The 24,512-nt window shown below is 40.8% G+C and overlaps 1 protein-coding gene across 1 annotated transcript in view; it reads right to left on the minus strand.

The window, feature by feature from the left end:
• The window catches only part of Fbxl17 (F-box and leucine rich repeat protein 17), a 432,200-nt gene that overhangs the window by 145,644 nt on the left and 262,044 nt on the right, over nt 1-24,512 (minus strand). Inside the window, exon 7 of the mRNA XM_051154429.1 lies at nt 8,773-8,849. Within this exon, the coding sequence (XP_051010386.1) occupies nt 8,773-8,849 (77 nt within the window). The remainder of the gene's footprint in view (nt 1-8,772; nt 8,850-24,512) is intronic.

Here is a 24,512-nt window from a genome sequence, read left to right on the forward strand (position 1 = left end):
GTTGGGCTGGGGATGTAGCTCGGTTTTAGAACGCTTGCCTACTGTGCATAAGGGTCTGGATTTGATTCCCAGCACCAAACACACTGGACATGGTGGCTCACAACTCTAATCTCAGCTCTCTGGAAGTGGGGACAGGGTCAGGAGTTCAAGGACAACTTCAACTACAGAGTGAGTGTAGGGGAAGCCTAAGCCAGAGAGTCTGCCTAAAGGAGAAAAAGAAAAACTCTTAATGCATTAATGAACACTGAACATAACTAGAGGTTTTTAAAGTAGTAAGTACTCCTGGGCATATCACTGACCTATGATAACCATTTAAGAAATTACCTTAATACTGAAGCCACACGACACATACTGTCCTTCATAAACTGTGAAGTGACACCACACCAGATCTACTGTCCTTCATAAACTGTGAAGTGACACCACACCAGATCTCAGGCTCCACATCTGCAGGCTCAAGTATTAACAGCAACTCTTAAAATGGAATGTTTACGGAATTAGCTAAGTCTACAGAAAATATCAAGTGAGCTGCAACCACTCTATCATTACCATCATGGAGGTTGACATTTGTTCTTGGTAGAGCCGTGCATTTGATTAGTAGTTATCCCCAACATGTTTCCTTCTCTGTAAGATGTGTTATGTTGTTGCCATAGCAATGATGAATTAGACAGGATAAGTCCCAACAAAATTTGGAACTTATTCTGAATTTTCAAATAGAAAAATTTCATGGTTTCCTCAACATTTGTCTGTGTTGCACACCATCATTTCGTATGGTTTCTGCTCGTTCTTTAGATTAACCAATGGATACAAGCTCATCCACTGAGGCACCTGTTCATACTCCAGGTTTTCCCCAGGACCCACTACTCAGGTGCCGTCCTCTGCTGCCTCTCCCCAGATTGCTCTCCAGTTAGGGCAGTCAATGATTCTCTCTTCTCATAAACCCCTCCATCTTCCAGTCCTACCTTTTAAAGTGACACCAACATATTGCTTAAAATTATGGAAAGCTTACTAATATATAACTATTACTTCTTATCCGTTTCTTAACTTGGAGATTTTCCTTAGATCCCACCAACAGCACGGACCCTTAAAAGCAAAGCTCTGAATGAAACGATGCAGAGCAGAGCCTAGGATTACAAAAGGACTTAAGGATCACACAGCCCAAGCATCTTCCCAGGCTTCCAGACTCCTACGAACTTCTCAGAGATTTGTCTCTGCTTACATACGACTTTGAATGGAGAACTCATTACCACCCAAGAAAGCATTTCCAAGAAATTGTGAACATCGAGATATCCTTTTTTTTTCATTGACTACTACACAGCAAGAAGCCTTGCAACAATCACGGTGTTCAGTGTAGGTGCTGCAGTGTCACGAACTACTGCTGCTATTACAGTGATGAGGGACAATTGGGATTCTACTTGTCTTTGAGGCTAGACCATCAACAACAACTAACATGCTAAGTCTGAATAGTAGAAAGACATGAAATCTGCAAGTGAGCGTGTCACAAAATATGATTGCTGATTTGAGGTAAGTATTCCATATATGTAAAAGGAAATACCTACATTAAATGTAAGGTCAAAAATAGCCATTTAAAATTAAATACAATATTTCCAAACACAAAATTAATATAGAAAAGGAATGTTGGAAAGTTTATATTTTAGACAATAGTCATGTTAACACAGAATTTTAGCATTCCATTATAAAAAGTTAATTCAAAACAATAGAATGTATATATGTATGCATGTGCTTAGAAGTGAAGACCATTCATGTGCCATAATCATACAAACAGGTTTATTTAGTTTGAAAATATGGGATAGGCTACTTCTTAACTCTACCGAAGGCAGAGTTCGCCTCAATTGGCTATGCTAGTAATTTTTTCATAGAGAAAATTTTATTATAAAAATTTTTAAAGCTAAAAGAATTAAGTAAGCTTAGCTAGGCTGAAAAGTACTGAGTCAATTTATACAAATATTTCCTTTCTATGTATGAGAAAAATCTATCAAAATATGTAACACACTTAAAATAATAGCAAATGCACACAATATACAGAGATAAATTTAACCAAAAACTATAAAGCATTACTGATTGAAATTAAATCATAATTACTACACATATGTAATAGGATACTTAATGTTGTTAAGATGGAGGTTCCATGGCACCAGCCAAGGACAATACGTGCAGTAAACTTCGAACCCCTACTCAGATCTACCCAATGGGCAGGACATTCTCCACAGTTGAGTGGAGAGTGGACACTGACTTTCACACAAACTCTGGTGCCCCATATTTGACCACGTCCCCTGGATGGGAAGGCCTGGTGGCACTCAGAGGAAGGATAGCAGGCTATCAAGAAGAGACTTGACACCCTATGAGCATATACAGGGGGAGGAAGTCCCCCTCAGTCACAGACATAAGGGAGGGGAGTAGGGGGAAAATGGGAGGGCGGGAGGAATGGGAGGATACAAGGGAGGGGAATAACAATTGAGATGTAATATGAATAAATTAATAAAATATATTTTTTTAAAAAGATGGAGGTTCTTCCCTTCAACAGTGATATTGCTTGAAGAAGTATTTTTTTTTCCTTACTAAATCTGGATATTGTAGTTTATCACAGCAGATGACATACAAACTGTCATTGTTCAATCTTTTATTTCAAGGAAGCCTAGCTACAGTCTTATGGTGACTTAGTAACCAGGGAAGAAACTCAATAACTCCTTTGCTCTAAGCAAACAAAAGCATTTAGAGCAAGTTATAATGAAATATTTCAGGGCAACAAAATGGCTCAGTAGATAAAAGTTTTTTGCAAGAGTTTGGTCCTATGGACCCATATAGTGGAAGAACAGAATGACTCCCATGACTTATTCCCTGAACACTATAGTATACACACACACACACACACACACACACACACACACACACACACACACCAAGTGTGGGGGTAAAATTCTCACTCATTCATATTCCCTCATTCTCTTCTTGGTTCCTTTTCTTTCAAATAAATAAGTGTAACAAACACAAAATTTCAGGTGAGAAATCAGGCCCATTATTTAGAAAGAAAGAGACTGTGATATCTTTTAAATGCAACAGAAGGAAGAATCAAGTAAAGAAGTAGAAAGAGAGAAATTTCTAAAGGGACATATTAAAAAAAATGAGACTTTGCAAAACAGGGTTCAGCAAAGCAGTATTATTCTGCCAGCAACAATGAGTGCTACTTATATTTAAATAATAGGAAGGGAATGAGAATAATATCAGTAGGCCGCACAGCACTCTCTTTGACTTGCAAATAAATGTTCTACAAGCTCTTCTCTGTCATTTCACAGCTATTAGACTTAGTCCTGGTGACAAGAAGAGGAGCATCTCACCCAGCAATCTTGGAGCAGTTTAAAGTACAATTTAAACTGAAACAAAAAGAAAACAGCTAGAAAGTTATTTTAAATGGAACATCACTGTAGGTAATACACACCTAATAATACAAAAAAAAAAAAAAAAAAAAAGACGATGTAATAGGAGTAAATTTATTTTTGGTATAAGACTTAAGGACCGAGAGGCATTTTTACTGCAGGTCTTGCAGACCTTGTTTTCCCTTTGTCTCCCCAGCAGTGCAGCTTGGTTAATGCACCCCAGATTCTCATTTGAGTTGACTAACAGCAAAAGAGATCTGTGGCTGAGAAGGGGTGGGGAAGGTGCAGCCCATTGATCTTTCAATAGCAGTAGAAGGTCAATACGGCAATGGCGGCGCATGGGTTATACCAAAGCGAAGATTAATCTTCCCAGAGCACCTACCACTCCTGCCTGGGACAAAGGGTAGTACTATCACCCATGTCCCAAACCACCACGACAGCCCTAACCTTTCAGCACTCCCCCATGCTAGCTTCAGGATAGCAGAAGCCACCTCTCCCACACAGAGGGAGAGGCACACTATGCATGTTGACTTTCTATTCTGACAGAAAGAAAGTTGTGTCAGGCCTATAATGGTTAGATCACCGGAAATAAAAATGGACATTATCACAGGCTTGAGTCTGGGAACTCCTTTGTCCTGAGTAATCCGAATGTCAGTGGCAGGACTGTCAAGTTAAAGTGTCCCCAAATTAAAGTGTCCCAAATCAGAGAAGTAGTGTGACCAAGAGCAATGGTTAGCAGGTAAGCAAAGACTGAGCAGCAGAGGAGCTTGTGAGGTGGCGCAGGGTGAAGCTAAGGGGCTGAGAACGCGGCTCAGCAGTAGAGTCAAGACCCTGAGCTGGAAAAATACTGAAACACACACACACACACACACACACACACACACACACACACACACACATTAGAACACAGCAACGCCGTGAGTCTCAGTGACCATTCAGGGCCCTAAACTACGTCAGCAGGTAAGTGATGACAGACCTCTTTAAAGGTTACTTGACAGTCTGAGAATGGAAATGAAAAGATAGCTCCAAAGTATGCTTCTAAGGGTCCTCAGAAATGCTAAGTTTGAAAAAAAAAAGTGCTAACACCTCTCCTGTCCTTTTAACAACTGCCCCTGATGCAAAGGTTACAACGGAAAACTTTAGTATGGTGACATTGAGGGAGACAAGAGCTTTCCTCCTACGTCACACACACTGTGGCCTCTGAAGCTCTGTGCTGCCAGGATGATGCCTGGTCCAGGCCTCTGGGAGCCTGGACGACACCCAGTGATTTCTACTCCTTGTTCTCTTCTTAACTGTAAGAGATGCTTTCCTGAATGAGGAAGGTTTTCAAAAGTAATCTCTAAAAGAGATCAACATAGCAAGAAACATAGCAAGACATACAAAGAAAAAAACAAAAACAAAAACAAAATTAAGAGTAAGTCTCCAGGAAGAAATACAGAGAAGATAGGGGAAATAAAGTCAAGATAGGGGTGAGACTGAAATATGCTGGGCTTGTGCTAGGCCGTTCTTTCTCTAACTGTTAGTAGTTCAGGCCTGGAAGTCATCGAGGAAGCTACAGACTAGCACACATTTGACTTATAACTAATGTTTCCTACAAACAGGAGAATACACTTGAAGGGAAAGGGGAACTGTGTGTGGCTCGGTGTGGGTGGGTGGCCGGGGTGATTTCTAAGAATCAAGCATTAATGAGTGTCCAGTATGCCGGTGAGCATTACGCAGGCACTTTTTATTCATTTTCACCGCCTCCTGTGGGACATGGCATGTGGCTCAACAGATGCCAAGTGATTTCCCAAGGCTGTATTTTTCCACTTAGATGTTTCCGACTTACTGGCTTGTTTATAAATTGCTATCCTTTACCATAAAGATCTGCTTAATTTGGGGAGTCAGTATGGTTGCTTTTTGCATGACAACTATACCATACATCAATTTAAATGAACATAGCTTTGTAATAGCCTGGCTAGGTGTTGCTAAGCGCTGTAGCCACATTCAGCACCCATGAGGATCTTGTCAAAAATCATAAATGAAACGCCAGGCAAACTGCTGCCTCTGAGTCAGTTCACCTGCAGCACTGTACCCCATGCAAAGCGGGTCCATACCTAGTAACGTAGGAAGAAGAGGCAAGGGGAAAACTGACCAATTGGATCATGGGTAAAGCAGAAACATGTAGTCACCAAAAGAGGGACACCCCTTAAGGATGAGGTGTACATCAAAAATGTCCAGTTTTAAAGTGACTTCATCAGTCGATTGGATTAGATCAGTAGTTCCAACTTGGCTGGATATAATCATCATTTACGCGCAATCACAGAATGCCTTCTCCAGTCTGGAACACGGCTCACACATTCGGGGGCTGTAAAAGCTCCACGGTGTTCTCATATGGAGACATCTGCAGAGGGGTTTGAGAACTAGCCCTACGCAATTCAGAGACACAAGAAAGCCGAGATGTGGCCGCAAGGTTCTAGCAGCCTGTCATCATACTAGGAGAAAATATTACAAAACCTCCAAATATTGAAAAAGGGAGGTGTCACAAAACAACAGGAAGTGCAACAAACAGAAGAAAAGTCCCAGGACCGAGGACAGGAAGGTGATGGGACATTTCCAGTAAGCCTTGCCCCTGTCCATCCTCCAATAGGAAAGCAGTGTTCTCCATTAACATACACTCTGCTGCTCCTGACCAGTAGCTGCACAAAGGAATTAACTCTCTACTCTACAAATGAAAGAGTCTCTAGTAGGCGAAGGCAGTTCCTTAAGGTCAAAGAACAGATGAAAAAGTTAACCTTAGACTTGCATCCAGTCCGACACCTTTTCTCTTTCCTGAACCCTCTACCACATTCTCTGCACTTGCTGAGCTAACAGTCACAAGCTGGACAGGAATTTTGTTATGAAACAAACAAACAAACAAAAGCCTCCAGAACACAGTATAACGTTAGTGACATTTTCCAGTGCAGAGTTTCAGAAGACCCTGTGAAAAGGAGAAGGAATTTGGGCCTCAGCTCTCTGGGCAATGGCAGCGCTTGGAGGAAGGGGAGCATGCGGCATGGCTGGAGGAGACGAGGGTAGTAAACCACAAATCCACCAAGCACATGGAGTCTCCACATGCATGTGGGGACAGGAGCCTCTCCTGGCCTTCAGTCAGGAGCTTCAGAACAGTCTTTAAAGTTAGGTATCTAAGTGGCAGCTGAACGTGCCAAGTGGGGCAAAAGACCACAGAAAAGGGAAAAGAAGTCATCTTTGCAGGATTTAACTAAGAACTGACAACAACTTGGGAACAGCATTTTCCAAAAGTCTGTATAAAAAGTATTTAAAATATGAATATTTCTTAATGGTTCTCTTTTTTGGGAAAGTAGCTATAAATTAAGCACAGGACTTCGTGCACACTAGGCAAATAATGTGTCACCGGGCTCCATCCCTAGCTCACGCTGCCACACCGTGGCTTTATTACTGTTGCTATCTAAGTGGCAAACTTGGAAACTGTCAATGTACCCATCTCCTCCCCACAGCAGGTCAGCATGACATCCTAGGACTGGAGTCACAGCAGGTATAAAAGCTAACAGTGAAAAGCTTAATGAGATATTAATTTCTCTCAGGACAGCAAATGATTAAAATAAATAATTTAAATAGTCAGAAAAGAGGAAATAGTCTCCCTCAGGTAATGGCAAATATCTGGCTAGAACTGTGTATAGGTCAAAGACATATTGATAAGAAAAAATGCAAACCATAACAAGAAAAGAATTGGCTGTGTTAGTTCCCATATTTCAACAGGGAGAGCACACAGTCCATGTGACAATGTAGCTCTCACTCTTTACAGAGGCCACAAAACACTCAGAGCACTTGTTGACACAAATGTACACCGGTACACTCTCTCTCTCTCTCTCTCTCTCTCTCTCTCTCTCTCTCTCTCTTCCTCCCCGCCTCTCTCCCCCCCGCCTCTCTCTCCCTCTCTATGTCTTAAATAATTTTTTATTTTAATTTTTTAAGTTTATTCAGATTACAACTCAATTGTTATCCAATCACTGTATCCTCCCATTCCTCCCTCCCTCCCGCTTTCACCCTATTCCCCTCCCCTAGGTCTATGACCGAGGGCGACCTCCTCCCCCACTATATGGTCATAGGCTATCAAGTCTCATCTTCGTAGTCTGCTTATTCTTTCTTTGAGTGCCATCAGCCCTCCCCACCAAGGGGAGGTGGTCAAATATGGAGCACCAGAGTTCATGTCAGAGTCAGTCCCTGCTCTCCACATAACTTCCTATGTCTCTTAAAGCGCCCACTCTGACGCTGTACGGACTCCAGCAGTAAGAAGGCTTGCCTCTAGAACGTCAGGCACACACCTTCACAGGACCAACGCGAGCAAAGGAACTCAATGCACTGACTTCATTAGTCCTGTTTATGAGATCAGACATTTAATTGACCTGACAATTATTTTCATTTCCCTGCTGTGCAATCCACATTATATGGTCCTGTGTGTGTAGGTGCACATGTGGAACTATGAGCTGAGCACATGTATACATTCATTACACCGTGGTTTTTAGACTATTTTTTCCTTTATTTTTGTTTCATTAGAATCAGCATAAATGAACGCAACCTCTCTTTCTAAGATAATTCTTGATTTCTTCAAGAATTTCTTCAAATAACTTCTAATGGTTTTTTTTTTCCTTGTAGTTAGTAGCTATATTTTAGAATGATATACATGGACAGAATTTTGACAAAATTCTGGTACAGGGGAGGAAAATGTTCTTTAACTTTTAAAACCATAAACCTTTTATGTTTGTCACCATTTGTTAACATGGAACATACAACAGAACATCCTTTTTGCCAGTGTTGGATTGCATATAAGACAATCATCCTGTGGGTTAGAACACCTAGTGACACCATGTAATCTTAGTTTTTGCACACTGTATTAATAATGCTTTCACGATGGCATTTCTCAGATCACGTCTTTGTTCTTGGGTGACACAAGACCACACATGTATACACATAAAATACTGTAACTATTCACTATTCTTCTCCGGTTTTTTTATAGGTTAAGACATTACTTTTACACACATACATTTTTGCCTTGTTTTTAAAATTTAAGAGTATGATAGCATTTCACACACTTCTTTTTCTTTCTTTCTTTCTTTCTTTCTTTCTTTCTTTCTTTCTTTCTTTCTTTCTTTCTTTTTTCGAGACAGAGTTTCTCTGTGTAACAGCTCTGGCTGTCCTAGAACTCACTCTGTAATCCAGATTGGCCTGGAACTCACAGAGATCCACCTGCCTCTACCTCCCAAGTGCTGGGATTAAAGGCATGCACCACTACACTCAGCCTATATTTCATACTTTGAATGATTTTTAAGTCCTTTATTCACCTAAGGGTAAGCGGTTAGGACAAAGGCTTGTTACATACCATAATCGGTGATTTTACAGGACACCAAGTACAGCTCTTTCAGGTTCTGGCCCTCCTTTGCAATGACCTCCACACACCTGAAACACACAAAGTGGTGGTGTTACACTGATACATCCCAGATAATTAGCAAGGGTTGGACCATGAACCCACAAGAAGCGGTTAGTACATTGTGAACACCACAGCCCTCTCCTTTCGACACACCTCACAGGCGGTGTCTTGAAGGCCCTGCTTTCACAATAATCACTCAATCTTAAATGGTTTCATTACATCTTTTAAAACTCAAGAGATGGAAAGAAGATATTCCTTTAAGACCACTGCAAATGTGGGTACAAAAAGCTGGTAAGCCTGTATGATATAATGAATGCATCATTTATATAAAGTTCTATAAAATAATAAAACCAAACTTGTGGCACATATGTGGATAGCTATTTCAAAGGAAGAAGAAGTAGTCAGGGTTCTATTATTCCAAATTTCCAGACAAAACTCTAAAGGCATTTTATTCAATATACAATCCAAAGTTGTAAAAATCTACATACAGCTTTCACTTGTAAAATGTTTCCTTTTTAATATTTTAAATGAATGGCTATACAGACTATTTCAGCTATGCACAGTTATGTAATGCTTCAAAAACTTGGTTATTTTCACTTAAGATATTTCTCAATATAGCCTTAGCAAAACTAGAGTAGGGAATTTAATGAATTTTTAAAATAATGATTAAGCACGCGACCTATTTCATAGCTCAGTTTCCTGTGACATCAGAAAGCTGCGCTGTGTCGGACACACAGGCGCAGGCACCCTTCAGGGCAGTCCCTGCTTAATCTGTACAGATAGAAGTTAAGCAAAAGGGTAAGAAGCAGAAACAGTCATTAACCTTTTCTAGGAAGTAAGGTTCAAGCAATTCGATGCCCGTGTGTATAATCCATCAAAACTCACTTGGCATCCATCCCTATCCTTCAGATATTTTATTTGCTGCCTGGCTTATTTGTAGGTATCTTCAAAGAACGTCAGGGGATTTTATATAATTTCATCCCATATAATTCATTACTGAAGGTTAAATTAGTAAGAAAGACATATTTTTCTTTTAAAGTACTTTTATAGAATTTTGTCCTGATGGATTGATAAACGTTTCATGTGTTCCAGGGCAGCCAGGTAAACATGCTCTTAATAGAAAAAGATTTATGATTAAAACAGGTATGTTTTTCCATAATACTGACAACAGGGAATTTAAACAGTAACACAATACAACTGTGACTGGTGCGGATTCTTTTGTCAGGAATTTTAAAGCCTACTATTGTATTAGTTGGCTTTAACACAACTTTTTAATTAGTCCATAAGAAAGAAATGCTACCAGGTGCAGTGGCCCACACCTGTAACCCCAGCACTCAGGAGGCAGAGGCAGACAGATCTCTGTGAGTTCGAGGCCAGCCTGGTCTACAAGGCAAGTCCAGCACAAACAAGGCTACATAGAGAAACCCTGTCTCAAAAAACAGAAAAACAAAATAAAACAAAACAAAGCCCCCCCAAACAAAACAAAACCAAAAATAACCCCCAAAAGAAAAAGAAATACTAAAATAACCCAAAACAATTAAAAACAAGGCCCAAAAATTATGTCCAACTTAAAATGAATTTTCTCATGCTAAGAATAAAATCCAGATATTTACAAAATCCTAGAGATTTAAAATTTCCTGAACACATTCTGTAATAGCAAAAAGCCACATTTTACCCTCCTTATTGGATTAGAAAGGTTAATCCAATATGTTGTGGCGACACATGAGGGGACGCCAGTAATTGTATTTTGTTCTCCATAGTGCAAAATGACTGATTTTGTGTGTGACGGTGAAAGACACTGAGGAAATGCAGTCTCGTGTTGTGTCCATTCCTCTCCCGTCTACAGCGATGTGCCACGAGTGCATATGAACATTACAGACTCATTACAGGGAGGGCTGGGCGGCAGACAACAGAGAATGCTACTGTACCAGTGAGTAAACCCTGCTTCACAACAACAAAACCAGTGTGTATAGAAACAAGACGCCCACTGGATGACGACTGCCCGCACAGCTGAGTGACGGCAAGCAAGCACGCCTGTTTCCCCCAAAGGACGGAGAAACGGACAGAGTGTGTTGTTAATGATTATGTGTAGATGATGCAAAAAATCACACAGCCTGCTCAGGAGGAAGTAGATGGCTAAGAGGTAGCACATGATTATAACCTTCCATTACTAGTGATGAGAGAAAAAGCAAGTCGAGGCCACACCGCTTTCACCTGTTCTTATAGGTTCAGTCCTACAAGTTTCTGGTATTTTAACTGCCCTCAATTGCAGCCAGTGATGCCAGAGCCACATGCATCACAGCAATGATCCCTGGAATAAGACCAACTGGGTAAAAACCAACAAAACAACAAAACCAAAAGATTCATTGAAGGCTTTACACAAAAATGTACTTTTAAATCATCCACTGATGTGTTATCTGGTGACCGAATTTTCAACTTCTATAAAACTAGACGGAAATTCCTAACACAACATTAAAGCGGCTGAGAGGTGAAAGTAAGTAGCTGATGTCATAGTGACCTGAGAGCAGAATGGAGTTGGTTTGCATTACCCTGCTATCATCGCAAGGCGATGGAAATACCCAGGACCTCACACCCCTGCCTAGTTTCTGAAGATTTGTAATTTTGCCAAGTGTAGCTTCTCAGGCAGCATTCATGCAGGTCATGATGAGAGACCAGGGTAATGACTTTCCTCAAACTTTTCAAGACCATTCCACGTGTATACCAAATGGCACATAATAGAAATTATGGAATTTTCATGGTAGGTACTTATGAAAACCTTAAGGGGTATTTTCAAACACTTAAAATATAAAAAAAAAAAAAAATGCTTTCAAGGTGATAATCTTCAATAATCCTGAGCAGTGTGACAGAAACTTAAATGGCATTTGGAATCTACATGACCAAATGTTCAACACAGACCCAGGAATTCTCATAGGAATTTATAAAGTGTGTGTGTGTGTGTGTGTGTGTGTGTGTGTGTGTGTGTGTGTGTGTTGGGTACCAAGACCCTAAGGGATGAAGTAAGATTATAAAAGGGTAAAAGATAGTATGGAAAGAAAACTGATGAAATGGAAAAAATGCCAAAACCCACCAGAAAGGAAGTATTCTGTGCACATCACACCCAGCCAGGCCTACCACACCCAGCCAGGCCTACCACGGCCAGCCCTGAGCTCTGAGAACTCCTGGGGAGGCATGTCCTTAACAAGAGCAAAGAATGACTCAGAAGACAAGCCCCAGCTCACCTGTGAGGAACCAAGAAACAGCCACCCACCTTGGTGGGAAAGCATTTGCTTCAAAATGGGCCTCCCTGTAGACATTTTCTTCCAGATCAAGTGTCTTAAGTCCATTTAGACACTCCTCAGTATTCTGAATTGTCTCCCCTCACATTATGTCTTGCTTTTATGTTTTGGCAGGGGTGTAAAGAAAATAAAATAAAGTCTTACTATTGTAAATTACTGAGTAACAGCTGTTGAGAATGAATATATAATATACATATTATATATTTTCTCTCTCTTTTAGAATAGAGAAAAGTGCCAGGAAACCTGCTCTAAGATAGTCAAAGCATCCAAAATTATTTTTGATAATTTTATACTCACTTGCTTTTGAGAATGTTCTAAAATATACCTGAAGCATATTGTAAAATTTAAAAACTGAAGGTTATTTTGTAAGCTATGAAAGGTGTTTTCCCCTTGTTTTTTTCTTCCTTTCCCACCCCCACCCTCCTCTCAAGAAAATAAAACATTTCCCAGTCTCAATGGAGAGGAAAAAGTACGTCCTCTTAGCAATAGATTCCTAATCACCTGATTTCTGTGAAGGTTAAAGGTTAATGAATTAAGCTGTGTAAGCTTCAAAATTATCAAAGGAATTCAAAAGAGTCTTGAATTATGGAAAACAATGACCCATTCTACATACATACCAAAAGTTTATGTTTTTTGTCTCCTACTCAAAAGCCAGAACATGGCATTAGTGACAATTGAAAAGAACTAATGAGGAAATATGACTACAGTGTTTGCGGGAGGAGCGTCCTAGGAGACCTTGTTACTGTTTGCGATGTGCTGCAAACCAGAAAGAAGCTAATTGGAGCTGCCAGACTGGTTTGCAAATCTTACTTTAAAGGACAGGCTCAATCACCTTTGAGGTGTGAAAAGAAATATCACCATTAGAGATGCATTAGTACAGGGCTTGGTGGAGTTCTAAAGGCACTTTGGGATGTTCCCTCCCAAGCCACGCGCCTATTTGAATAACAGACATATCTTTAAAGGGAGAAAATTTCAACAAGACAAAACAACACCACAGATTCAAATGAAGAAAATGTGTAGAGAGTGCCATAAAGGAGTTGGTAAACATGAACAAAGCCTTGGGGTGTTTAAGGTTGGATAAACAGGAAGTGAAACCTCACAACTCAAAACACACCATAAAAGTGATCCAGATGAAGGCTTTGGAAAGAGAGCTGGGTTTTCACCATTGTAAAAACTAAGCAGGCCAATAAGTAAACTTACATTGTAAGGACTGCAGATAGACAAACTGAATGCATTGGAGTGTGTGTGTGCGCGCGCACACACACACACACACACACACACACACACACACACACACACACACACACGAAAAAGAAATTAAAGGGATTTATAAGGTCTAAACAGAGTAACAAGGAAGAAATGAGGCCCATGCATGCTGAGGGATGCATGCTAATTCACAGGTGGGCCCTTTAAGTGTTACCAGAGGGTGACAAACACAATTTGGCACCTGATGAAAAGCATAATGCCATCAGATTGATTCTTTTTTAAAGTCTGAAATCAAGTTTTGCTGAAGAATGATCTGATTGCAGTGGACACAATTTACAAATCTCTCATGCCTTCAGAAAAATGGGAAAGACTGCAAGGTTCAAAGAAAGGAAATTCACAAATAATATTCATGTCAATTAAAGAATTTATGACCAACATATTTTCCCTTAGTTGAATAAAATTTGTGAGTGTTGTATTTGTAGATCCTTTTCCCAGTAAAAGGAGAACAACCTTATAGAAACAGGGTAATGTAGTTACTTTTGTCTTTTGGTTAAACAACTGAACAAGATTATTTCAGTAATTTGACACGTGTCATCAAGGTGATAGACTGAGAGTGCTCTGTGTTTCTCCAAAGCCTTTCTACAAATGCTCTTCTATGCAACGGCAACTGCAGAGGACCAAATAGAAACTCACGTCTCACTTTTATGAACACTTGTAGAAATATTCTCATAGAAGATATATAAGCTGATTTTTTAAAAAAGATTGATTTGCAATTAAAATGCCAACTCATTTGCTCAAAGAACATTCTTAATATACCACAGGGGTAGAAACTAGGAGTGACATGAAAAATGTCACCAGCTTCACCAGTTAGCAACAATTATCCTGGGACACCAATTAAGTTCTCACTTACCAAATGTCACTCTCTAGAAAGCAGTGACTGATGGGTGCATCTGAGATCTATTTAGGTAGACATTTCCCACTTAACTCTGGCCCATTCTGTCCAACAGGAAGGGAGGGAAAGGTTACAAAAATGACCATCGTAGGACTGTGTTCCTGTGGCTTTTGCACAGGGAAGGATGACAAAAGGTAGGTTAGCCTTCGGTTCCTTGAGTCTGCAGCCCTTCCAGGGCGTAGAGGCTTCTGAGGAGAAGGTGGAGCTCGTGAGCTTCTTCTTCCCTGGCACAGGTCACTCGCCCTGGAGGAACCTCAGCATCACATACTCAGCAAGCGAGGGAAGAACAATACTAAAATAACAAAATGCAATATCCCAATGTATTTCTAAATGTCACTGTGAACAATTTACAGGGGGCCTGGCTGTCTTTCCCCATGTAGAAACATGCTTCCATTGAACTTAAAGATCTAGTAGAACATTTAAGGTATTCTTCAGGCAGAGTAAGGCCTACATGTAGACGGCACATTCCTTTGAACTACCAAGGAACAAAATGGCCGAAGTTTCTCTGAGGGGTAGAAAAGGAGACTTGAACATTAACTAGCTTATGATATGTTTGACTTTAGCATTAACATTTTGGATATTATTCAAAAATGTTATTTTTCATTAGCCACTGCCCTGTCCTTTTTACCACAACTACATTAACAGCCCGAGCTAACTTTGGGGAGGCAGCCATAGAGAAACAGGAGGGTGGAGCCTGGGCTAACCTCTATCTATTGAAAATCCGCATTTTATCAAATGTAAAGAATGGCCAAGGCACATTGGTCCACAGTGATGAACTAAGGTATGTACCTGTGAAGGCTCAAATACTGTTTACTTTTTAAACTAATATTAATATTCATGGCCATGACTAGAGAACTGAAACTTTCTTCAGAATTAATAAGGCACAAATAAAGACAGTCATTTTTCAGGGTAAATGGAAACACTAGAAAGAAAGGTGAGAAAAAAATGAAAGGAGAGACTGGCACTAATAAACATCTTCCAGCTGACTGAGTTTTTCACCGGGAGAGAAACACAAGAGTGTGGAAAGAGTGACTGGTGAAGATCTTCCTTTGCTTATGTTTTACTTTTTGGTTTGGGAAGTTCCGTCAGTTCACTTCCACTGACTGGGGGCGGGGCAGACACTGCACAGCCAGGATGAAGCCACCACTGGTGCTGCCCTTTGGTGTCCCGATGGTTCAACACAGAGGGAGATAAAAAGATCTCACTAGTCTACATGCTACTGTGGGGAGCCAAGGCCCAGACACTTAAAAACAAAAGAGACCTTCGAAGACACCAGTGTGACTATCTTCCGGAATGAGCCGCGGTCTCCCAGAGTGCACCCCTTTCCTGAAAAAGTCGGGGACAATCTTGGCCAGTTCAACCATCTCTGCCACTGACAGTAAGTAATACCAGTTATAGGAATGGCAGCAGTATTTTAAAGATATTTGCCAGGCTTCTGACTTGTCAAAATAAAGTATGCTGTATCTATGCAGAGGCAGCTAACCGAGTCTGTCTACTTCCGTCTCCACCTTTACCCAAACTGTTGCAAATACTGACATCAAAGCCTCAGTCGCATTTCGCATCAAATAGGTATCTTATGTTGACTCATCTTTAAATAGAAATGGCTGATTACATTATCTTGGTGGATGAATAAAGGATCCAGAAGATAAGGTTTCAGGCCTCATTTTGGAAAGAGTTAAGCATGTCCTCACCTCCAGGTAGCCACAGCTCTGCTTTGCAGTGACTACTTGTCTCTACGCCACTCTCTGGGAGACAGCCCACCCTCCACAGCAGGTCTGTGAAACAGCCAAAGGCTGATGTTCAACACTGACCTCTCTTGCCCTGTGTAACCAATGAGGCAACTTGGACAACACACTGACCAAAGGCTTCCGTCTCACTTGGGAAGGTGGAGGATCTCAAAAGACTGCAGTACATAGGAGGTAAACACAAAGTGAACGCACATATTAAAGAAACGGTTCCCTCTTTAGCTAACAACGGTTCTAAACATCCTAAAACCCAACTCAAAATTCTGTCTGAGAAAACAGTTGCAGTGATATGAAAAGTAATTTAGTAGTTTTCAAGTGAAATAAGAGAAGAGTAATTTGGTATTATTAAGGCTTAGAAGTAGATAGCTCAAATCAACCACCAGGGAGTCGGCCAGAGATGCCCCGTGCTGCCCATGTGCTCAAGCACGTGCCCTCAGGACCACACTTTGTTGTTAACTTCTTCTAAGCCTAAGAGACCCTCCGGCCTGTCCAAAAACTAGTAAAAGGGCTCTTAGAGGTAATTTTAAGTAGAAATTATATACAAGTAATTGACCCTGATGATAGGAGAACATAGGAGTCTCGTTGTCTTGTAGTCAATAAAGCCGAAGTAAGAAGGAAGCCGGCTGAGATCCGGCACCAGGGATGGAACAGTGGACGCATGCCGAGATCCAGCACCAGGACGGAACAGTGGATGCATGCCGGAGGACGCACGCCGAGATCCAGCACCAGGGACGGAACAGTGGACGCACGCCGGAGGACGCATGCTGAGATCCAGCACCAGGGACGGAACAGTGGACACATGCCAAGATCCGGCACCAGGATGGGATAGTGGATGCACACCGAGATCCAGCACCAGGGACAGAACAGTGGATGCACGCCGGAGGACGCACACCGAGATCCAGCACCAGGGACGGAACAGTGGACGCACGCCGGAGGACGCATGCTGAGATCCAGCACCAGGGACGGAACAGTGGACACACACTATCAGGAAGAGGAAGCAGGAAGATGGCACGAGGCAGGGCTGCCACATGAACTTCACCTTACTCAAGTCCAGCTACGCGAACTCTTAGCCTTCTGTGGCTCAATGCCCATCACTGCTAAAAATGCAGACTTGCTTCCAAGGCTCTCGACTGCCACAGCTCTGCCGCCAGGCCCCACATCACTACACGCTGATGACTGTGCCAGAGGTGAATCAGCTTTGTTCTACTATTTATAGGAAAGGAGGGCAGTGGGTCAAATTTGATTGTTTTAGCCATTTTATTTACACAACCAGAAAACATTTTACTTAAGAGAAGTTAATAGTCACACTTATATATTTCTATATATTTCTGTGAGTGGCAATATTGACCCTCAATCAAATTTCCACTGACAGAAACGCAGTTTGAAAACTTTAAATACAAAAGGAAGCTAGTTGAGTTAACTTGATGTGCTTTTATCTGAAGGATGGAGAAACAAAGCCCTCTACGTCTTCTTCTTAAGGTTCCCTCAGTGCAGAAGGGTAGGATTTAGAAGTGTTTGGGAAAGCTCTCACATCCTCGCTTCTCTATCAAGACAGTAGGGCACTCCCTCACACCACGAGCTCCACTGGCCTAAAAAATACATTGCAAGAGTTTGCCTCAAACTTGTAATTCACTCAACAACACTAAGACTTGCTTACAAATGACAAGTTATAATTAAAGGAATACGTACCATATCTGGTGTTTATAGCTATGTATACCTATAAATATAATCTTTAACAACTATGTGCTCATTGCCAACACTATTACTAAATTAACAAATTGTGGAAATGTACTAGCCAAAGGAATTTAGCAACTGAAGTACCATAATCACTAAAATTCAGGTGGCTTTGTCTGACATCGAAGTTCCCCCCCTTCAAAATGGGGGAACATATCTTTGCTCTTAGGGAAAGTTGCAAAAAGCTAAAGAAACTAGCCCTTAAGAACACCAGAAACCGTAGGCAACTGGGGAACATTACCCACATTCTCCTAGCAGCAACTTGCAAAGGCAAGGCAGCAAGCAGGCAGGAAGAGCAGCTGACCAGCAGGAGGCGCCAGCCAGGCGCACAGGGCAGCACTCCTTCGCTTACATCTTCCTCTGTGCCCCACTACTGGCGGTTACAGTTACTCTTCCGTCTACAGCAACAACCATGAGAAAAAGAGGAATGGGAGTTCAGGTCTCTGCTCCACACAGGAAAACTCTTTTCTCAAGTACCGAACAACACACGCAAACAGTTCTGGCGTTCTGAGCAAGCTCGAGGGATCCAGGGAAACAAGTTTGTTACTTCCAAAAGTGACTAGTGGAATAAAGAAGTGACGACAAAGCCAGACACTAAAAAGGATCTGTCTGGTAAATGTGCTCAAAGTCAGTTTTATGCTTCTCAGAATCTTAAAGGAACTACATGGCATACCCCATAATAACAAGAAAGTATAATTTTTGTAACTTCGTGCTGAAATGTAAACAAAGCTTATCAGATATACAATACACATAGGGTATTTGACAACTTTAGAGATTTTAGAAACAGCAGTGACAGTTCAAAACCATGTCACAGTCCAGAAAAGGGGAAACTGTGAAGTTATTGTTTAAGCAAGACAGTGCTAAATTCAGACAAGCATTAGCTTGAGTAATACTTCAATTTAAACTCCTGGAGAGATCGTGCAAAGAAGAGGAACAGTACACTCACAGACTGAGTAATTTCTGATGGCTCCGTATTATTACCTGCTTATTTATGTCCAATCATATTCTAAAAATGCATAGAAGTCTAAAAGGGAAGTATTTGAGAAGGGCCAAGTAGGTTTAAAATACAGGCAAAAAAAAAAAAAAAAAAAAAGTAGTCTGGGATTTCTGTAAGCCAGGAGTGAGAGCGTCTACAGGCGGTAGAAGACTTTTGAATAAGCTTTTAAGGAGCAGAGGAGAGGAGGAACGTTAAGTCTCCATAGCCTCACACTACAGGTGTGCTTCCAACAAGCTCTGATGCTCACAGCTGAGCTGAAACGAGAGCAGGTGTGCTTCGGCTAGCTCCAAAGAAAGGGAGCAACTTCAGAAAGCACCGAAACATCCCTGCCTTTAACAAAATGTTCTCACACCTCTTAATACAGCTGTGCTCTTGACGTGTGAGAAACGGACCTCAAAGAAGAGACAGTGGGTGGGGAAGATGTCAACAAAGTGGGACACAATAATAAAACTGAGATATTTAACAGAACCAGAATTTTATAAATTGTTAATGTCTCATGGAGACAATCTATGAGCCAGAGGGATAGCTCAGTGGGTGAAGGACAGACTGCCAAGCCTGGGAACCTCAGATTGATCCCTGGGACAAACATGGTGTAAAGGAGAAAACCAGCTCCTGTAAGTTGTCCTCTGCCTCCCCATGCACACTGCAGCAATTCACCTCCACACCACACAGTAACGCACCTTCCACGTGCACACTGCAGCAAGCCTTCACCTCCTTATAGTACACAGCAATAAACAGAACTGTAAAAAGCGATCTGAAAAGCCATTGCTTTGTTAACAGACATATTTCCAATGTCCAGCTATAAACTCTCCGGGTGTTTGTGCACGTGAACTGCTCTGAAACTGAGGTGTAACTCAGCTTCCAGTGGAGTCTTCCCTAAAGCAGAAATCACACTGTCAACCTCCAAGGACTGACGGTTATATTTTCAACTGTGGGCGAAGAGGCCTTGCTCTTGCCACAAGCATATCTGGTCACCAAAGTTTCCACTAATTATGAGTAGACAAAGGTGTATGAGTCTCTTTCCAGAAGAAGCCATAATCTCATCACCTTTCACACCCTCCCTATGAGGAAGGTGGTGTTATTTACAGCAGAATAGGGCTTCTTAAAGTACGTTTTCCAGAGTACCAGCACTCTGAACACCCACACACTTCTTTCTCTCTCTTTCTTTCTTCCTTCCATTTTTCTATCACTCTGATAGAAAATAGTTGTGAATAGTTGTTATCCACAAAAAAGAAATGCATAGTCTAATAAAGAAATTCATGTAAACTATGCCTATTTTCCTCAGGTTAAAAACTAACTAAATAAGTATTTTTATTGATGTATGCAGCTAAATATTAAATAGTATTTAAGATCTTGCATAACATCTCGGGTGTAAGAATGCACAGACACACACACACACATGCATACACACAGACACAGCACACATTATCTTTGGTGGGTTAAATAATAGCTCCCAAATACATCAGCTCAAGAGTCACAGAGCATATAAATGATACAGTAAAGGAAAGCTTATCCTGTATACTATAGGGGATCCTTTATGGCAAAAGTTACATGGCAACAGAATTAACAGAGAGCGAGACCTCGTCCCCACAGCGACAGCCTGCAGTGACGCGGCCAGCCATTAAGACTTTCCAGCAGTCACCAGTAGCTAAAAAGAAACCTTCAGGGGATGACACCTTTACTTCAGACCAATGAAAATTACTCGAGTGCATCTATCATCTGCAACTGTGAGAAAATAAACTTTAGTTCCGTTTTAGCACAAATTGGTAGTAATTTGCTACAGTAGTGACAGGAAACTGACACAGAACATTAAAAATTCTGTGAACCAATGAACTGCGTCTATGGAGAGTTTATTATAAAGGTAACAACCGAGTGAGATTAAAGATGGTTTAATTAAGTATCGTAGTATTTTACAGAGCCCCCCCCCAAAAGAAAAATCTGTATATTCAGTCTGAATCAGAATGAAGTCCAAAAAAAGTTTTCTATTTTTTTTTTATAGGATAAACAATCATTTCTGTCAATACTTTTCTATAGAAAATTTCAAAGGTTTAAAGAATTCTGCAGTGACAACCCCACCACCCACCATTTATTTCTGCAAGTCACATTTTGTTTCATTTGCTTCATATCAGATATGTCTAGCTTTCTCTATCCATATTTATATGTATTCATGGATTTATCTTATTTTTATGCATCATAACATAAGTGGAGACTAATATGCCCACCCATAAGCACTTTAGCATGCATCATTAGCTGGAGTTCAAAGCTTCCTAATGGGCCTTTTTTTACTAAAATGAAATTTACCTGTTGTGCAATGAATAAATCACAAATGCTATTAGTTTTGACAAATGCTTATCTTGGTCTACCTTGGGCTGCTGCTGAAGTTTAGACTATTCTTAGCACCCAGTGAGTTCTCCCACACTCTTTCTGAGTCAGTGCCCATCAACCCCACTCCCACTTACAGAGTCACCTACTCGGAGATGCCCTGGTTACCATAATAACTTGGTCTGTTCCAAAACAATGTTGCATCTTAGGTACTCACTTCTTAGAAGGAGACTTGCCTAAAGTTTATCCTCCCTCCCTCCCTTCCTTTTTCCCTCCCGCTCACTCCAATCCTTCGTAATGTTAGTAACCCAGGCTGTCCAAGAAGTACCCCAAGCTGTTGTCAAACTTGCTGTAACTTTCTTGCCCCAGCCCCTCCAAGTACCCAGATTACAGTCATGCACAAACACGCCGGATTTCCTGTTTGTCTCTCTCTCTCTCTCTCTCTCTCTTTTTTTTTTAAATCTGTTTGGCTACAAATGTACAAAGTCACAGACGAATCAAACTAGCCAAGCAGGCCAAGCAGCATGTCTGCTCTGTAGGAAAGACTATAAGGACTAAAGATACTATTGTACTCTGTAGTATAGAATGAATATCAAAATAAGAAAGATATTTGTCACCTTACTATATACTTCATATTTCCAAATTCTAGTAGTTGAAGATAGGAAAAAAAAAAAAAAAAAAAAAAAAAAAAAAAAGAAAGAAAGAAAGAAAGAAACACCATTACTTCTCAGCTGTGTGAAAACACACTAAAAACATTCTCTGAGCCACTATTTTATTTTTCATAAGATTAAAGTTTAAAAACAGAGCCCACTGGGAATAATCGTAAAATTATTAACTGTATGAAAGCAATTTATACTTTTATACTGGACAACGAGAGCACGCAAATTTCAGACCATTAAAGTGAATTGTTTCCAAAGCGAACTCAGCATCATTCTCACCACAGGCCACGTTAGTTAACAAGGCGGTCCCTCCACCGTCTTTCCGTGCTTTGGCATTTCTAAGAGTGAAGATGCTATACATATGTTCGCTCTTCCCCATTACCCTCCAACCATTTATGCCTAAAGATTGAATTTTGAAAGAGACATGCAAAGTGACCCAAACTACTCTTTCTCTTTCAAGTTAAAAAAAAAAAAAAATGTACCTGAGGATAACTTACGCTTATGCATTCTTCTAAACTGATTATTAAAATAATCACTCACAGCAAAGATTAATAAACTCCAAATGTGAGTGTGGCAATATGCCACAATAGCATGCTGGATGTCAAACGGCACGGGTAAGGAGGTGCAGCGGTGCTGGAGGGCGGATTCTCACATGGCTCCCTCCCATGGCCATGTGCTCCTATGAACAGGCAGTGGCTGCACTCACCGCTGGGCCTGGCTTCTGATGCCTCTGCCCAATCATCCTGCGTCTGGCTCTCCATCAAACACTACTCTCTACAGCTTGAAATCTGATAGTTTACTGTGTGATCCAGGCCACAGCAAGTGTGTAAGAGCTGCAATGTTTTATGGAAAAATATAAAATATTTCCCTTCTCATCTGTAATTTAATTAACAACCAGAAAACATTAAACTGTAGAAGTAACGAAGGGAATATGAAGTCTTCATTTTTCCCCAGAGAGTTTCTCTATTTTTGTCATATTAAAATGCTGACGTACCTGTGTGTGTCCTCGAGAACGTCTGCACCGTGGTGATTGCATCAGCAAATCTGGTTGTCAGTGTGCACCATTGCCTGCCAGTGCCTTTCACGTATTTACAGGCTTCCGTATTCAGTCAACTAAGGTGCAAGTATTTGTATCTTTTCTGAGTGAGCGAGAGTGCTGCCTTCTGCAGTCCCTGTTTCTACTTTGGATGCTGTAGCAGTGTGCTAACCTGAGTTCAAGTTTCAGCCAGAAAGTTTTGCTCATATTTGATGATACGCTCGAAGTAGGTTTGATGAGTGAACGAATGAATGAGTGAGTGAGTGAATGAATGAGTGAGTGAATGAATGAATGAATGCCAATGCTAAGAAGACAAGTCATACCCATTTTACAAAACTGACATTTGAAAAAAAAAAAAAAAAACAGAAAATGGATCACTTTTTGCTGAAACTATTTCAACCAAGAAAGGCACTGTTTTTTTAATAAGAATGAAACGGAGAGAAGAAGACAAATACCCATGGAAAACGCTTTTAACAATTGCTGAAGCAGCAATGAAACATATGGGGATTTAAAAAGAGAGAAAAAAATCTCATGTGGAGACTTCCAGGGCAAGAAACATAAGGATGGCACGGGGATAAGAACCCAGACTGGACACAGCATGAACTGTCCTGAATTTCCCTCGGTAAAAATTCCTTCTATTCTGGACCTATTGATCAGATGAAGAAGGCTCAGTGACGTTTGTCTAGTGTAACAGACACCAAAACCTAAAAATGTAGTTTGTGAAAATACTATGGCTACTGAGTATTATAAACTGCCATTAGTTTCAAAAAGTTCATTTTAAACTTCTTCATATAAGAAAAGAAACAGTAAAAAAAAATTAATTAACTTTCCATAAAAGGTTCCAGTGCTGGAAAAGGAAAATGCACAACTTGTGAATGTGAGAGGAAAGACTAGAAAAGAAAACAGGCTTTAAAGGTTTTTTGTTTTTTTTTCTCAAAGAAAGTACATAGGGTAAATAATTTGTAGTTCAAGAATACTTTAATTCACATTACTTTGACATTTCTTTCCTTGAACAGTCAAGGGAGTGTTTAGACTGGAGTGACTTGGACCATGTCTAGCACTGTGATTCAGAAGCACCCGGCCTTCCCAAGGTGCAACGGCTACCCTAAGACTGCATGGACTCAAAAGTACCCACGCCTGGGTGGAGCCAAGTGTGGGGAACTGGCAAGCTAATTACCCTCCCTGGGCCTCATCCTCCTTATTCATGGACCTACTTGAGGTCTTCATAAGCATTAAAAGAATTAATAAATCTGAATATATTAATACATGCTTTGGCCATTACAACTTCTTGCTTCTATTATTTTTAGATATCAGGCATCTCCTTACTTAACACATACAGTAAGACATAGACAACAGGGCGTGGTGGCTCAGCGCTATACTCCCAATACTCAGGCGGCTGGCATACAACAGGGCGTGGTGGCTCAGCGCTATACTCCCAATACTCAGGCGGCTGGCATACAAGGACGATGAGTTTGAAAAGAAGAGAGAGAAAGGAAACAAAGGGAAGACAGGACAGAAAGACAATCGGCATTATTTATGTAGTACTTTCCTTCAAGTCTGGAAGCTAATATTTATCATCTCAAATTTACTGATCTATTTTAAGGAAATAAAAAGACTAACAGCAGGATATTTGAGTGGCAGTATAAGAAAACAATGAGCGAATTCCAGAATGTAAGATGTCGTGTCAAACTAATGATTCATGGTCTTTAACAAACAAATATCATGCAAAGGAAGGGAGGAACAGT

Source organism: Acomys russatus, chromosome 12 (genome assembly GCF_903995435.1).
Source record: "Acomys russatus chromosome 12, mAcoRus1.1, whole genome shotgun sequence".
Classification (NCBI taxonomy): domain Eukaryota; kingdom Metazoa; phylum Chordata; class Mammalia; order Rodentia; family Muridae; genus Acomys; species Acomys russatus.